The sequence below is a fragment of the Danio aesculapii genome, chromosome 5, assembly GCF_903798145.1.
Source record: "Danio aesculapii chromosome 5, fDanAes4.1, whole genome shotgun sequence".
NCBI lineage: Eukaryota > Metazoa > Chordata > Actinopteri > Cypriniformes > Danionidae > Danio > Danio aesculapii.
The window spans coordinates 66,196,135-66,214,072 of NC_079439.1; the positions used below are offsets into that span (position 1 = coordinate 66,196,135).

Sequence of the window (17,938 nt, forward strand, 5' to 3'; positions counted from 1 at the left end):
TGCGGCTGCAAATACGTCATTACATTAAGACAGAAATTAAATTTTTGGGTGAATTATATAAATACAGTATGTGACACTTTTAACACCACTTGGAGGTGGTCATGTTGCTGAGCAACATATACAACATAACATAAGACTTATGTTGTTGCATTTATGCTTCTCTCCTCACCTTGAAAATAATTGGCTGAATCGTAGAAAAGCTGAATTAAGATCGTGTGTAGGGTCAAATCGAGATCGTGATCTTTTTTTTGATTAATCATGCAGCCCTAGCCTTAACACACCTCTATTTTAGACCAACATGCAAATGAGTCTACGAAGTGGCGCAAATGGATTTGCTATTTAAACAACGTGCCGCAAAACGTGAAAATTAGGGCTGCGCTGGTCTGAAAATAGCAACAAATCATGCCAAACACGTCTTGGGTCTTATTGCGCTGGGTGTATGATGGGGCCCATAGTCAGATTAGGGCTGGGCGATTTGGCCTTAAAACAAAATCTTGATGAATTGAACATTTTAACTTGATAACAATTTAACGAACGATTATTTTAATAATTTTTTTTTACTTATCATAGTTCACTGATAAGTTTTGTACAGTAAATATGCTCACATATTGAAAGTGAGAGATTTTTGAATGAATGGTGCATTACTTGATTTTAAAATAATAATTACAGGAAAGACGCACTATCTACTATGATTATTTATTGAACATCAACGTTAATTGAATGTAATGTAATGGAAATTATAAATAACGGAAAATATGCTGTCTCAAGGCATCTCTGGTGCAGCTTTCAATCATCGTCAATGTAGTGCAAAGTAAGGTTCAAGAATACGTCCATTGTCCTAATTAACCAGAGATCAGATGTGGCTGCAAAGTGTGGCTAACAGAGCGGTAGGGGTAGGGGAAAAAGTTTCGATTAATTGCCCGGCCCTAAGTCAGATTCATCACTGTTTAAGTCATTGTTGATGTGTTGAGATGCTCAAGGTGCTAAAAAAAAGAGCTTTATTTATTTACATATTTAAATGTTTAGATGTGACATAACTGCTTGTTGTGTATGACCTTCCCTTAAGAGCTTGAATATATCATGTTATTAAGAAATCTTCTAACATTTAACCATATTATTAGTGCTGAAAACTCTTTCTATTCCCCAGTAAATGACATGAATCCTGGCCTCCGAAGAGCAGTGAGATATATGCACATGTCCATGAGAACTAACAGTACTGAGCATTTAGAAAATGATGAGGCTGAAATCCCAGACCTCGGCGTTCTCCATCAGTGGCAATTGACTGCTGTTCATCTTTTTTTGCTGAAGGATTAATGCTTCATTTGTAATGGTGAATTTAGTTTGAGAAATGTGTTTTTTGCGATGTGAGGACAGACAGCTTTAATGCTGATAGGATTTCCGATGGGAAGCCAGCAAAGCAAAGAAGTGTATTAACACATTATACAGCTTGAAACTGTAGCATGAAATTCACTGAAGTGTGAAACTTCAATGGAATTATCGAAATATAGACTGTATTGAAGAGTGTTCCCACTTGGCAAGTTCGGTTAGATTACAACAAAGTCTCCCATATCACCAGTTTTTCTTTTTCAATTATTTCCAAAAATATGTTTAACAGAGCAAGGAATATTTCACAGTATTTCCTATAATATTTTTTCTTCTGGAGAAAGTCTTATTTGTTTTATTTCGGCTAGAATAAAAGCAGGTTTTCATTTTTTAAAAAACATTTTAATGTTAATATTATTAGCCCTCTTAAGCAATATTATTTTTTTGATTGTCTACAAAACAAACCATCGTTATACACAGACTTGCCTAATTAGCCCAACTTTCCTAATTAACCTAGTTAAGCTTTTTAAATGGCACTTTAAGCTGATTACTTGCATCTTGGAAAATATCTAGTTAAATATTATGCACTGTCATCATGGCAAATATATCGGTTATTAGAAATCAGTTATTAAAACTTTCATGTTTAGAAATGTGTTGACAAAAATTCTATCCATTAAACAGAAGTTTGAGGGAAAATATACAGGGGGGCTAATAATTCAGGAGGATTAATCATTCTGACTTCAACTGTATGTGCTTTTGAAAGTCAAAATGTTCAGAAGACAGCACATTCAAGCCAAGTTCATCAATAGAAGTCGTAATTTCGTGACTATATCCACTGAAGTATTTTCATAAACCCTCTAGGTGATTATCACTGTGTACTCAAGATTTGTTTTCCTCCGTGGAAGCGGTTCAAGTTCGGTTTGGTCTGTTGTGAGTTTTGCATTGGCATATAATTGCATATTTGGATTATGGATTTGGGTTACTGGAAACTATTTTGGGGCTATATTTACATTATATTTACATTCAGTGACAGTATTATGGCAGTAGACTTTATTAGATAGTGTCTTCAGATGACATTCCAATTCAAATTGAATTAAGATTACACCACTTTTACTTTTTATATCACCTTTTTTAAGCACTTTTCATGTTTTATACTTTATTTCCATTACATTTTAGCACCGATTGGTGATTTTTCAGGTTTTTTATTTTTAATAAATTTGCAACAATATAAAATTTTTTTTTTTACATTGTCATTATGGGGTATTGTGTGTAGAATTATAGGGGAAATTAATGAATTTAATCCATTTTAGAATAAGGCTGTAACATAAAATAGTGCTTTGAATACTTTCAGAATGCACTGTAGGTTTGTTTATAAACTACTATGTAAATTTATCTCAAATGACACAATTCTTTATGTCTTGCATTTTAAATTGTATCTCCTGGATGATTCAGTATAATCATCTCAACACTTTAGGACAAACTTTTCACCTTTTAAAGAAAAAGTTAAGTATTTTTATAGACCATTTTGAGGGATGTAAACAATAACAATAGTCCCAACATATTTCTTGTTTTACATTTTTAATTTTCATAGCTTCCGAGAATCCTAAAAGAGACACATATTGCTAAATAATGTTATGAGAGCTGTTTTATCATCAAGTTCTGATTGAATTGCCTCTTGTTACAGTTATGAAATAGTTTGATAACAATCAGGAAATGTTCATGGGCCAATGACATCAAGTCTATAGATAGATAAAGCAGTTGGACTAGTCGTGTTTCGAATTTTATCACAATGAAGGAGTCAATGCCACCCACGGGATCTGCTCTGAATCAAATCGAGCAGCGGGAGTCAAGGGCAAACAGAGGACAGGCTTGGGAGAAGTGGCAAAAATCAAGAGCAGATTTTGGATTTACAATGACTGCGAAAGTCAAATTTGAGTTGTTTGGATGTGTGTCATGCTGGTGGGTGTTATGGGAACCTGTGGGGGTTGCTGAAGAGTTCAGTTTTTGAGGACTGATGGGAAAGTCCCAAGCCTGAGGATTCGATTGTGTCAATGATGTCAGAGTTATCAAAAACACAGAGTCGGAGGGCTCTTCTAGTTAATATGATTTGCCATTTGCATCCAATTTCGCTTTCATAATATGAAGTATTTCAAAGTGAAACATAATAATCAATGAGAAAAACATGTACAGTGGGTTGATTTTGTCCATCAGGAATAGATTGGGTTATGAAATAGAATACTCAGCTAACTGGATTATTAATATATGAATATATAATTTGAATTATTAGCCCCCCTGTATATTTCAGATTAACGGAAAGAAGATTTTTTCAACACATTTCTAAACATAATAATTTTAATAACTCATTTCTAATAATTGATTTCTTTTATCTTTGCCATGATGACAGTACATAATATTTTACTTGATGTTTTTCACGATATTAGTATTCAGCTTCAAGTACACTGTAAAAAAATTAACATATTTTACAGGTAATTGTCTGAATTTTTTTACAGAATTTTAACGTTTTTATTATTATACAGTGAAATACCTGTGGCTTTACAGATATGTTATGCAATAAAAAATTCTAACATTAAATTTACAGTTATTGCTTGTATTTTGGTATTAGGTTATTTTTTTAATTATTTCGTTATTGGTATTGCGTCCTCACATGTGTTATGAAGCGGACAGGAGACAGAGGTAAGGAAACGTTAGGGTGTTTATTAAATGACAACAAGGAGCACATGAAGGATAGCCAGGAGGATCAGGAATGATGTTGGGGTCTTTTCCTCCGTGGCTGGGTAACAGGAATACACGAGGATGGACAGCACACACCAGATACAGCTGACAGAGGATGACACAGACTTGGAAGGACTGGAAGACAGGACGATTCGGGTGGACCAGGAAGACTAGGAGGAATACAAAGAGAACAGGTAAGTAAAGCGTTTGTTTTAGCTGAGGATGACTACGCTGAGTGGTCGCTCAGTTGTCCGCTTTCGTCGAGACGAGCCCGGACAATGAGCGACTGGAGTGCTGTGCTTTTATCTGGTGCTCGTGAATGTGATGCAGCTGTGTGCTCATTAGAAGTCAGGTGATGGTGATCTTCGTGAGTGGGGATCGTGAGAGCCTGACCAATCCGTGACAGTACCCCCCTCCCCAGGGCCCGCTCCTGAGGGCCGACACCTCCGACGCCGTGGTGGTCTCCCTCTGCCTCTAGGCGCTGGGAACTCAGGGTGGCTCTCATGAAACTCCACCATGAGACTAGGATCGAGAATATCAGCTCTGGGAACCCATGTCCTTTCTTCGGGGCCGTACCCTTCCCAGTCCACCAGGTACTCCAACTGGCCACCACGACGTCGGGAACGCAAGATCTCCTTCACTGCGTAGACGGCTCCTTCTTCTAGGAGCAGTGGAGGAGGGGGTTCCTCTTCGTGGTCAGGCTCTGTGGAGGGAAGAACAGGATCGTGATAGGGTTTCAGGAGTGATACGTGGAATGTAGGGTGAATACGGTAGTGAGAGGGTAATTGTAGTTTGTAGGTGACGGGGTTAACCTGTTCCACGATGGTGAAGGGACCAACAAATCGGGGACTTAACTTGCGAGAGGGCAGTCGCATGCGTATGTCCCGGGTGGATAGCCACACCTTTTGTCCGGGTGTGTATCTGGGTTCTTCAGACCTTCTTCTATCGGCGGTTACCTTGCTTCGACGGACTGCCCTCTGCAGATGTTGATGAGCCTCGTCCCAGACTCTCTCGCTCTCCCGGAACCAGTGATCCACTGCGGGGACATCAGATGGTTCGCCATCCCAGGGAAAGAGCGGTGGTTGGAAGCCCAGGACGCACTGGAATGGCGTGAGTCCGGTGGAGGGTTGCCGCAGTGAATTTTGGGCATATTCTGCCCAGCCCAAATACTGGCTCCAGGAGCTCTGGTGACCACTGCAGAAGGTCCTCAGGAACCGTCCCACCTCCTGAATCTTCCTCTCTGTCTGCCCGTTGGTTTGGGGATGATATCCAGAAGAGAGGCTGACGGCCACACCTAGGAGCTTGAAGAAGGCTTTCCATAGACGTGAGATGAACTGTGGACCTCTGTCCGACACAATATCTTCTGGAATACCAAATGACCTGAAGACTTGATTAAAGATATTGTCGGCTGTTTCAAAGGCTGTGGGAAGACCTTTCAGAGGGATTAGTTTGACAAACTTTGAGAATCTATCTACGATGACTAGAATACAGGTATTACCTTCTGACGAGGGGAGGTCAGTGATAAAGTCCACTCCTAGGTGTGACCAGGGACGGTTCGGAATCGGCAAGGGATGGAGCTTTCCAGCGGGTAGATGACGTGGGCTCTTGGATTGGGCACAGTCCTTACAGCCCTGAACATATTGCCTCACATCCCTTGCCATGTTTGGCCACCAGAATCGTTGGGATACTAGCGAGAGAGTATTGTTGATCCCTGGATGTCCAGTGCCTAGCGAGGTATGTAAGGAGTGGATCAGATCTACCCGGTGTTCAGGTGGTATGAACTGCCGATGAGGAGGGCATCCCGGCGGAGCAGGGGCTTCCGGAGTGGCAACGACTGGAGGAGCGTTCCAGGTGATCGGACAAATGGAGATGTGTTCGGGAAGAATCTTCGTTGGGAGTTCTTCATGATCGTGATGCTCGTGTAAACGAGAGAGAGCGTCTGCTCTTAGATTCTTGGGTCCTGGACGATAGGAAATGGAGAAATCAAAACGTGAGAAGAAAAGTGACCATCTGGCTTGACGTGGACATAGTCTCTTGGCCTCTTTGATATATTGGAGGTTTTTGTGATCTGTGATCACCTGGAACGGATGTTTGGCTCCCTCCAACCAGTGACGCCACTCCTCCAAGGCTAGCTTGATTGCTAGAAGCTCCCTGTCTCCTATGCTGTAATTCTGCTCCGCCGGGCTCAACTTCCGAGAGAAATAGGCACAGGGATGCAGTCGGGGCGGTGTATCATGATGTTGGGATAATACTGCCCCGACGCCGGTGGTGGATGCGTCCACTTCCACCACGAAAGGAAGATTTGGGTCAGGATGAGTCAGGAGTGGGGCCCTTGTGAACTCCTTCTTAAGAAGGCGGAAGGCTGCGGCTGCTTCTTTGGTCCACTCCAGTCCTTTGGGTTTACCCTTGAGGAGATTAGTGAGAGGTGATGTAATCCTGCTGTAGTCCTTGATAAACCGTCTATAAAAGTTAGCAAACCCAAGAAACCTCTGGAGCTCCTTAATGGAAGTGGGTTCTGACCAGGATAGAACAGCCTCAATTTTCTTCCCATCCATACGTATACCGGTTTGGTCAATGATGTATCCCAAGAAATGAATCGACTTCTGGTGGAATGAGCATTTCTCCGCTTTGAGGTAGAGGTGATGTTCTCTCAATGTGTGTAGGACCTCCGCAACGTGTTGGCGATGTTCGGCCTCACTCCGGGAGTAAATGAGGATGTCATCTATGTACACTATTACAAAGTGGTGAAGAAACTCCCGGAGGACTTCATGAATGAAGTTTTGGAATACGGAGGGGGCGTTGACCAGACCGTAAGGCATGACCTCATATTCATAGTGGCCAGTAGGGGTCACGAATGCTGTCTTCCATTGGTCCCCCTCACGTATTCTTATCAGATTATACGCGCTGCGGAGGTCCAATTTAGTGAAGACTTTAGCTTCTCGGAGCTGTTCCAAAGCGGCTGGTACCAGAGGAAGGGGATATCGGTATTTTACTGTACCGTTATTTAGGACCCTGTAGTCGATGCATGGACGCAGCCCTCCGTCCTTCTTGGCCACAAAGAAGAAGCTTGAGGCGGCTGGTGATTTTGAGTGACGTATGTACCCCTGACTCAGAGCCTCCCTTATGTAATCTTCCATTGCCTGATTCTCTGGAAGCGAGAGCGGGTAGATCCTACCTCTTGGCAACTGGGCATCTGGAACTAGGTCGATCGCGCAGTCCCATGGCCGATGCGGCGGTAGCTGGGAAGCTCTCTTGGGGCAGAAGACATCATGAAAGGAGCTGTACTCCTTAGGAATGTGGATAGACTGCTTCTCAGGAGGACTCTCGACCGATGTTGTAAACAAAGAAATGGGGGTTCCGACCTTGAAGAGGGAGATTTGGAAAACAGGTAGGTGTACATCCAGATCCCCATTTCTTTATCTCTCCTGTGCCCCAAGAGATGATGGGATCGTGCTTCACCAGCCACGGGCGCCCTAGAATGATGTCCATATTTGCACCCTCCAGAACCAGAAATTGAATCCTCTCTTGATGTAACAACCCCACTTGAAGAAGGATGTCTTCGCATTGTCGATGGATACGGGTCGAAGATCGAGTGCACTGGGTTATCGGTTGTATCTGGTATATATGCGAGGACGCCTCAGTACGTAGGTGGAGTTGACGACAGAGGGATTGGGAGATGAAGTTCCCTGCTGACCCGGAGTCGATGAGGGCTGTGACAAGGAGAGAAATAGAGGCAGTAGTTATTTGTACGGTGGTAGTAAGTGGTTTACATTGTTCAATATTCGTACTGAATACACTCACTGAAGTCCGAATGGGACGAAGGGGACACTCCATACGGGTGTGTCCACTGACACCGCAGTATAGACACAGACCCCGGGTCAGCCTCCTCTGTCGTTCCGCTGATGTCAGTCTTCCAGACTCTATTATCATGGGTTCTGGTTCTGGAGAGGCTGTTGACTCAGGCGATTGGAGGAGTGCAGACGAGGGGGTGATGGTGTCCTGTTGATAGGAACGGAGACGATCGGAACATCGGAGAGAATGTTGGATGAATCTCTCCAGACCCATAGTATCATCTAATGTGGCCAGCTGGATTCGGAGAGTGGGTTCCAAGCCGAGCCGGTACGTGGTCAACAACGATCTCTCATTCCATCCACTTGCAGCTGCTAGAGTGCGAAACCGGAGAGCATATTCCTGTGTAGATAGAGTACCTTGCTTTAGATGATACAGCTGCTCTCCAGCGGCTACTTCCCCATCAGAACGTCCAAACACCTCTTTGAAATACTCCGTGAAGGTAGTGATGGAATTCATGACCGGCCCGGCTTGGTTCCAGATCGTCTCAGCCCATTTAAGTGCAGGCCCAGAGAGTAGTGATACGATGTAGGCGATCTTTGACTTATCTGTGGGATATAGAGAAGGTTGCATTTCGAATATGAGGGAACATTGTAACAGAAAACCATTGCACTCCCCCGCTCCGCCTGAGTAGGGCGCTGGTCGGGCCATGGGACTGGAAGGAAGGGCCGAAGAAGAAACTGTGGAGGCGGAAGTGCTCGGTGCTGGTGGTGCGTTGGAAAGTGGAGCTGGTGGCTGTAGAATCCGCTTCAACTGGTCCACCAGCTCTTGAAAGTGATCGGGGGTGCTCATGTTGTCGTCGTTATTGGTCCGGGCTTCTGTTATGAAGCGGACAGGAGACAGAGGTAAGGAAACGTTAGGGTGTTTATTAAATGACAACAAGGAGCACATGAAGGATAGCCAGGAGGATCAGGAATGATGTTGGGGTCTTTTCCTCCGTGGCTGGGTAACAGGAATACACGAGGATGGACAGCACACACCAGATACAGCTGACAGAGGATGACACAGACTTGGAAGGACTGGAAGACAGGACGATTCGGGTGGACCAGGAAGACTAGGAGGAATACAAAGAGAACAGGTAAGCAAAGCGTTTGTTTTAGCTGAGGATGACTACGCTGAGTGGTCGCTCAGTTGTCCGCTTTCGTCGAGACGAGCCCGGACAATGAGCGACTGGAGTGCTGTGCTTTTATCTGGTGCTCGTGAATGTGATGCAGCTGTGTGCTCATTAGAAGTCAGGTGATGGTGATCTTCGTGAGTGGGGATCGTGAGAGCCTGACCAATCCGTGACAACATGACACTAACCTTGTTTTTGTTGTTAAACGATGATAAAATGTGTTAAAAAAAAAAAGAAATACAAAAATAAAAGCTTTTTTCATGTTTTGAAGGTTTGTTAAAAGAGCCCCAGCTGGGTACAGTTGGAGTTTTTCTGTGGAGTTCGCATCCTCTCCCGGTGTTTGCGTGGGTTTCCTCCGGGTCCTCCAAAGACATGCGCTGTAGGTGAATTGGGTAGGCTAAATTGTCCGTAGTGTATGTGTGTGAATGAGTGTGTGTGGATGTTTCCCAGTACTGGGTTGCAGCTAAAAGGGCATTAGCTGCGTAAAACATATGCTGGATAAGTTGGCGGTTCATTCCGCTGTGGCGACTCAAGATTAATAAAGGGACTAAGATGAAAGAAAATGAATGAATGAATGAAAGGTATGTTAAAAGTGGGAAATTTTATGGAATATTTAGAAATTTTGTGCATAATTACCTGAATTAAACTGTATAATCACATTAAATGATCTGTATAATTATAGTAATAATCATTATAATCACATTAATTAATTTATATTATTGCATTAATAACCTGTATAATTATAGTAATAATCTTTAAAACATTAATTAATCTGTATAATTACAGTATTAATATATATACAGTAATATAGTTACAGTAATAATTTGTAAAACGGGGCAATGCGATGGCGCAGTAGGTAGTGCTGTCGCCTCACAGCAAGAAGGTCGCCGGTTTGAGCCTTGGCTGTGTCATTGGCATTTCTGTGTGGATTTTGCATGTTCTCCCTGCGTTCGGGTGGGTCGAAATTGCAATTGTCCATAGTGCATGTGTGTGAATGAGAGTGTATGGGTGTTTCCCAGTGATGGGTTGCAGCTGGAAGGGCATCTGCTGCATAAAACATATGTGCTTGGGTAAGTTGGCGGTTCATTCCACTGTGGCGACCCCAAATTAATAAAGGGACTAAGCCGAAAAGAAAATGAATGAATGAATTTTTAAAATTACATTAATGATCTGTATGATTGCAGTAATAATTAATAAAATGGCAGTAATTACCTGAATCATTACAGTTATAATCTGTAAAATGACAGTAATAACTTTGTTTTTTTTTACTGATTATTATTAGCATTTTTTATTCCCGTTTTTTTAGTTTAAATGCAAATTATCAACAGTAATAAGCTGTAATTTAATGCATTTCGACTGTAAAGTATGTTCTGTATTTTTACAGTTTTTGCTTGTAATTCTGTAAAATGATTATTTTTTGTAATTTTATAATTTTGTCTTTTCACCGTTTTTTTTTTTACAGTGTAGGCTAATAAGGCAAGTTAGGGTAATTAGGCAAATCAGTGTATAATGATTGTTTGTTCTGTAGACAATTGAACAAATATATTGCTTAAGGGGGCTAATAATATTGATCTTAAAATGTTTTTTAGAAAATTAAAAACTAGCCGAAATGAAACAAATAAGACTTTCTCCAGAAGAAAAAACATTATAGGAAATGCTGTGAAAAATATCTTGCTTTGTTAAACATCATTTTGGAAATATTTGAAAATTCCCATGAAGGCTAATATTTCTGACTTTGATTGTATCTATGCAAGCACCACCACTGTTGTTAAAGAAAAACGATCAGGTCTTACCCTTGTGCCTTTAGGCCCCCTGGTGCCGCTGAGGCCCCTGGATCCATGAGGCCCCTGGAGGACACAGAAAAGACAAGAATGAATCAAACGTTCCCTCAGAAACCTCAGCTAGAGCTGCAAAAAGTCTCTGGCAGGCAAACAAACATCACTTGACCCGATTACAGCGGCTCTGTCCTTCAAAGCTTGATGTTTATATTTGTCCTCCGCTGCTCGCAGGGTCATTCAAGTGCCTCCAAAAGGCATTTCCTGCCAATTGCTTGCGTGACGCGAAGTTTGTGTGAATAGTGCAAAAGAAGAGTTTCATTCAGGAGAATCGGGAATTACTCTGGTGTCTGTCAATAATGAGTACAGACATCTTTAATGGAAGAAGGTAAACAGCTGATTGTTGCATAAAGTGAGACAGACTTGGCTTTTTTAGACTCTTTCTGTATTGTGGCTTTGGTAACACTTTAGTTTAGATCACAGTTGACAGTATTAACAAACCATTAGCCAGTGTTGGGTAAGTTACTTTAAAAAAGTACTTAAAAGTACTACTAGAAAATGTAATCTGATTACATTACTAATTACTTCATGCAAAAAGTAATCAGATTACTAGTTACTTTACTTTGAAATTACTTTTAAAACTTATAAAATATACATATTAATTGTGGAGTTCCTCAAGGAAGTATTTTAGGTCCTTTATTTTTTCTTTTATATATTAATGATTTAAAAATAGCATGTTCAGAGGAACTCTATCTTTATGCTGATAATGCCGCAATTTTAGTATCTCATCAAGACAAAAGGGCCCTGGAAGAAATCATGAGTTCCCAGTTAAAAAGTCTGTATAACTGGTTTTTAGACAATAAACTTTCTTTGCACATAGGAAAGACAGAGGCTATTTTATTTGCTTCAGAAGTGAAATTAAAGAAAGATGATAGTTTTGTAGTTAGGATTAATGAATTAAAAATAGAGTCGAAAAATGTTGTAAATTATTTGGGATGTTTAATAGATAATACATTATCAGGTGATGCCATGGCAATAAAGGTTTTTACGAAGATATGTGGAAAAATTAGGTTCTTAGCGAGGCAAGCTGATCTGTTGGATGTTCATTCTTTAAAATTGAAGGCAGAAGCTTTAATTCAACCCCATTTTGATTATGCTACCTTTTTTTGGTATAGTAGCTGCTCGCAGATTATGAAGGAAAAATTGCAAAAGGCACAAAATAAATTAGTACGAATAATTTAAAAAATTCATCCTAGAGCACATTTGCACAAAGAGTCTTTTAAAAAATTAGGTATGTTAACTGTTAGTAAGAGACTATGTTTTTTTAAAACTGGGAATGGTACGTAACATGTTTAATAATGTGGTTCCTAGTTATTTGGTGAACTATTTTCAAATGGTGAGGCAACAGCATTCATACAGTACTAGGAGTTGGGATTTTAATATTTGTTTATTTAAATTTAGAAGTCTAGTGGGGAAAAATATGTTTTTATATACAAGTGCAATCCTGTGGAACAAATTCCCAAAATCGATCAAGGAAATAAAAGATTTAAGGAAGTTCAAAAAAGTAATCAAAAGATGGCTGTTTGATGAGGATAATTAGTTTGCATGGTAGACGAGGATGTTTTTATTTTATATGTTACTGGATTGTGTATAGGGTTGTAGCTGGAAGGCCACTTGCTGCGTGGGACGTATGTTGGATAAGTTGATGGTTCGTTCCGCTGTGGCAATCCCTGATTGATAGAGGGACTAAAAGAAAAATTAAAGAGCCCATATTATAGATGAAATAGGGTCATATTTAGGTTGTAAGGGTCTCCAACAACAGTCTAATATGCATGCAAGGTCAAACAACACTTTGATGGTCTTATAATATGCATTTATTTTTACCTAGTTATCCCAGCGACTCCCATATGAATCGTTCAGCGATTCATTTGTACCCAAACCCGTCCTCAGCGCGAAGCTAATCTGCGCTGATTGGACCAATGACAGGCTGCTGCGATTGGTCGACGACACTGACAGGCTTCAGGGCGAGACAGAGTGAAATGCCCAGCAGATTATCAACAATATAAAAGTAGTCACAGTGTACACACGCTTCATAGTGGATTTTGGCTGCCAGTGGGTGAATGTAAATATAGACGATGGACTAGAAAATACTGACGACTAACTATTTTATCAAGCAAAAAGTCCAAGAACTGGCGAGGATATGTCCTAGCAGTCTACTTGCTCTTTTTACACACACGCACACACAGGGCCGGCGCGTCCAGAATAGAGACGGCGCGGCGGCGACACCTCCTCCCCCTCCGCGTCCTCAGTTACATCCGCGATTACAACCCTAAGATTTCAACCGCGACACCCCCTAAAGTCCTCACTTTACAAACGGGTCCCTTTGATCACCCTTTGCCTAGATCTTTACCCTATTCAGAGACACGCACACACACACATCAACCTCCTAAGAGGAGACACTCACACAAACGACCGTCCTCAGAGGAGCCACACACACACACACACACATAGCTGACTATCCATAAACAAAGCGGCACGCGTCGCGTTTTCAACGTAGCTTTACACGCGATATGAGAATAAAAAGAGTTAACCTGATACAGCACACGCGGTTACAAGTAACAAAACACAACTAAATGCATAATTTGCAAGCTCGAGTAAACGAGGCAATAATTTTAATCGCACGTACTTACACTGGTGAAATGGGGGAAGAAACTGATTCATGATCCACTGATCCTTGTTCTGACAGTCTATACTGATCCTTCCTTTAACAAACTGAAGAAGTCTTCTTTGTAAGCAGGTAGTTTCCAGAGGCTCTCGATCTGCTCAAGGCTAGGCTATATGCTAAGGTTTCATCTTTGGGTGAACTGTCAATAATCTCCATCTGCACAGCATGACTTCATTCTACCGGTGTCTGTGTGTGTCTCTGTGTGTGTGTGTGTCTGTGTGTGTCTCTGTGTGTGTGTGAGAGTGACTTTTTTCTGCTAGTGGGCGGAGCCGCAGGTTTCAAATCTCCCGGGCTTGCGCGTGCAACTACTTGTGTTTCGTAGCTGCGTCATCGCGAAACACCTAATAACTCGTTATCAAGACGACTCGTTTGAAGCACTATGAGTCGACTCTTTTATAGATGAATCAATAGTTTTAAACACTGTACACTTACAGATTTAAGCCTTAGCTGGATATTTCACTTCACTTAGAGCTGTGTGACACACTACATGGAAGGGCATTTTCAAAAACCCATAATATGGGCTCTTTAATGAATGAAGGAATGTATTTGTGAATTATTTTGTTCCCGTTTTAAAAATGTATGAGGTACTGTCTGTTTTATGCATCATCGGTATTTTAAAGCCATACTTTGTTATATTTAACAGCGAGGACCACAATGGAAACAAGCCCAGGAGTTGTTGTGTTTTTATCCTCGACAGTTTTTATTTCAAAATGTATGGGATACTTGTACAGCTTGTCTAAAATCTGTCAAATAAAATTCAATTCAATTAAAAAAACACAAAATAAACTGCAGCTCTTTCAGTAATTTATATTCACTGAAAAACATTACAATGGGTTGATCACAACAGCTTAACATATTAAAAGACTTAAAGAGTTCGCCCAAAACTTATAATATTCTCATTATTCATTTATTCCAAACCTGTTTGTTCTTACACCGTTTTCATTTCTCTTTATACTATTTGCTTCTATTTTATTTATACTTGTCTCTTTTATTCTTGTTTATGTAAAGCACTTTGAATTGCCACCGTTGTATGAAATGTTCTATATAAATAAACTTGCCTTGCTGTGCCTTGCCTTACACAAAAGAAAACATTTAGAAGAAAACTGGATAGCTGTAACCATTGACCTCCATACTATGAAAAAGTACTGCAGTGTTTGGGTGGTCTGTGTGTGTCTGAGGTAATTAGTCTATATAAATGTGTATTTTCCAAAGTATATGAAGTTAATCGGTCAGTTCTTGTCACGTGAGGACTAACTAGGAGTCAACTAGGAGTGCCTGGAAATATGCACTCCCAATATGCGCACGCGCAAAATACGCGATATGTGAATGGCCCCATAAGCAACTACTCTTGTCTTCACATTCAGAAGATACTTTCAGTCCCGATCCTGCACAAAAATCCAATTTAGCCTGTTTAGGTTGAGTTGGGCCGCCGTATTTTTGGGTGCCGGTGTCCGCCTTGGTGATGAGTATTGTTGTAGAATGCTTTCTTTCAAGTTGCTGGTCGAGTTAAAAGCAGTAAAGAGTTCTTTAGGGACTGGACATAGACTGCATTTCACAGCAATATTTTAGTTTTCACGCTCAATGAAATCAAAGTAATGTCTTTATTTCCACTTGAAGAAGCTGCCACTCTCGTCAGCAACCATTTCAGCTTCCGTTCTTTAGCATTTTAAAAGCACAAGCTTATTAACTGACATTGAAGAGGGAAACGTGATTTAAAAGAAGAATTTTGTCTTCTAAAAACTATAGTTGTAACGTAAGTAACGCAATTACGTTGACTTTAGTAACCAATCAAGTTACACAAATTTAAAACGTAATTTGTTACATTACTGCGCTCCCCAAAAATGCAGTTAGAATACAGTAACGTGATACTGTGGAACATGTTACACCCAACTCTGCCATTAACTAACGCTACTATCTTAGTAAAGTACTAATTAGCTGTTCATTATTAGTTTGTAAGGTAGAAGTTGGGTTTAGGGTTTGGATAGGATTAGGGATGCAGAATAAGATCATAGTTTACTACTACTAACAGTTAATATCTTAATAATAGGCAGGTAATAAGCCAGTAGTTAATGACATGAATGGGCAATATGCACAGCTAGTGCTTTTCAGCCAATGATAAACGTCCGGTGAAAGGCTAATGTGACTATTTTCAGTTTCATAAGGTTCCTTTTACAGCATCAATGTTGTGATGTAAAATATAATCAGTTAAGTAGACATAAGCATTCATTTAGTTGTTCAAGCGTAATGTTCAAACGAGATGAGAGTAAGTGTGAACGCCAGTAGCATCAGAAAATCCATTGAAAATACTGTGTAAATTAAAAAAAAAAATTCCATATTTTAAAGACATGGCGTGAAAAATTGAAGTTTAATGCATTGTTTCTTGTGTGGTCTGAGACTCACTTTATATCATATATCAATCAGACAGTGAAGATAACTGGTTTTTAAAGAAATCAGATCTTAAACGTGGTGATTTTTGTAATAGAGTGACAGCTCACCGGAAGCGCTTGAGCTAGCTGACTGAAAATCAAAAGTCAGTGTGCATATATCACATTGTGACCTAAACTAAAGTGTTCATGTGTATTTGCCTAGAAAGATTCAGACCAGATGATTGGACAGCATGTGAATGCTAAAGCATAAATCAAGATACAAAAAATGACAACAACAACAACTGCAATCTGTGTTGATGCTACTTGTTCAGAGACTCTTCAGTTTTTAGATATACTGTCAACATTTGAGGATCGAAATCTTTCATTAAAGTCTGCATGAAATAACTAATTACAATGTGTGTTTCGCTAGCGTACATTGTTAGCCTTAAGGTGAACTATTAATCTGTGCGATTAAGTTAATCCACTGAATTATTATTATTATTATTTTGGTAATCTTTTATCAAAGTCTAACCATTTTCTCCCACTCTTAAATAGCAGTCCTTTTCTGATTGCTTGAGGCATGCTTAGTCACGCCCCTCCACCCAATAGTTGGCTGTGAGTGAAAGATGAGAGGAGGAATGCAAAAATAAAACCTGCCTTCTCCTCAATATTCAGTTTAATTGGAATATGCATCATCATACTCCAATAAAAGTTTTGCTACTCCTAATTCACGCAGACATTACAGTTGTTCTAAAACAATAACCATTCTTGTCTTAGGACAATGTTGATGAACATTTTTGATGCATTTTAAATGTTGACTCCTATATTAGAATACATAACAGTGACTTACTGGTGCACCTGCTGGTCCAGACGGGCCTCTCTCTCCTGGAGCTCCTGGGTGACCCTTAAAAACAATCACAGGCACAACATTATGCAATCATCTCTCATATTAGCAACAATCTCTAATACCTATTTCTATTGTGACTGTAAGTTATAATTGTTTTAGTGTATGATATTTATGTTTGAGTGCTGACAAGTAGTAATTAAATAATAATAATAACAATAATAATAATAATAATAATAATAATAATAATAATAATAATAATAATAATAATAATAATAATAATAATAATAATAATAAAAATAATAATAATAATAATTCATTTTTTCTTCAGCTTAGTCTCTTATTTTTTAGGGGTCACCACAGCGGAATGAACCACCAACTTATCCAGCATATGTTTTAAACAGTATATGCCCTTCCAGCTGCAACCTGGTACTGGGAAACACCCATAAACTCATTCACACATACTCATATAATAAGGCTAATTTAGTTTATTCAATTCACCTACAGCTCAATTGTTTGGACTGTGGGGGAAACCGGAGCACCCGGAGGAAACCCACGACAACATGGGAAAACTCCATACATACTCCATACAGTTGGGACTCGAACCAGTGGCATTCTTGCTGTGAGGTGACAGTGCTAACCACTGAGCCCCCATGCCACCTCAATAATAATTATAATAATAATAAACAAAAGCAAATGTAATAAAAATGTGCAGCTACAGTTATGCCATTCATTAGTTGCTAACCAATTGGCCAAATACATAGCAAAAATAAAACATTTTCTTAAAGGGGATATTATAATAAAAGCAAGGTGCAAAATGGGTTTTTTAAATATCAAAGAAGTACATAAATAAACAAATAATATGGTTAATTCAGCTTTTTATATAATTAATATTTATAGATTTCCCAGTACTGGGTTGCAGCTGGAACGGCATCCGCTGTGTAAAACATATGCTGGATAAGTTGGCGGTTCATTCCCCTGTGGCGACCCCTGATGAATAAAGGGAATAAGCCGAATGAAAATGAATGAATCATATTTATAGAGACTCTTTGTACTTTGCCACTATATAGTCCAAGCAGGAAAGCTTCAAAAAATGTTGTGTAATAAATTGTTAAAACGTTGGATAAATAATGTCCCATTGCCGTTCAGTGGAACATAAATTGTATGAGGAAGTAAAATGTAAAATATTTTAAATATAATAAAAAATAC

The 17,938-nt window shown here is 39.9% G+C and overlaps 1 protein-coding gene across 1 annotated transcript in view; it reads right to left on the reverse strand.

The window, feature by feature from the left end:
* col27a1b (collagen, type XXVII, alpha 1b) overlaps nucleotides 1–17,938 on the reverse strand; it is a 189,896-nt gene that overhangs the window by 35,406 nt on the left and 136,552 nt on the right. The window contains exons 27-28 of the mRNA XM_056458734.1: nucleotides 16,736–16,789; nucleotides 10,813–10,866 (exon numbers count right to left, since the gene is read on the reverse strand). Of these exons, the coding sequence (XP_056314709.1) occupies nucleotides 10,813–10,866; nucleotides 16,736–16,789 (108 nt within the window). The remainder of the gene's footprint in view (nucleotides 1–10,812; nucleotides 10,867–16,735; nucleotides 16,790–17,938) is intronic.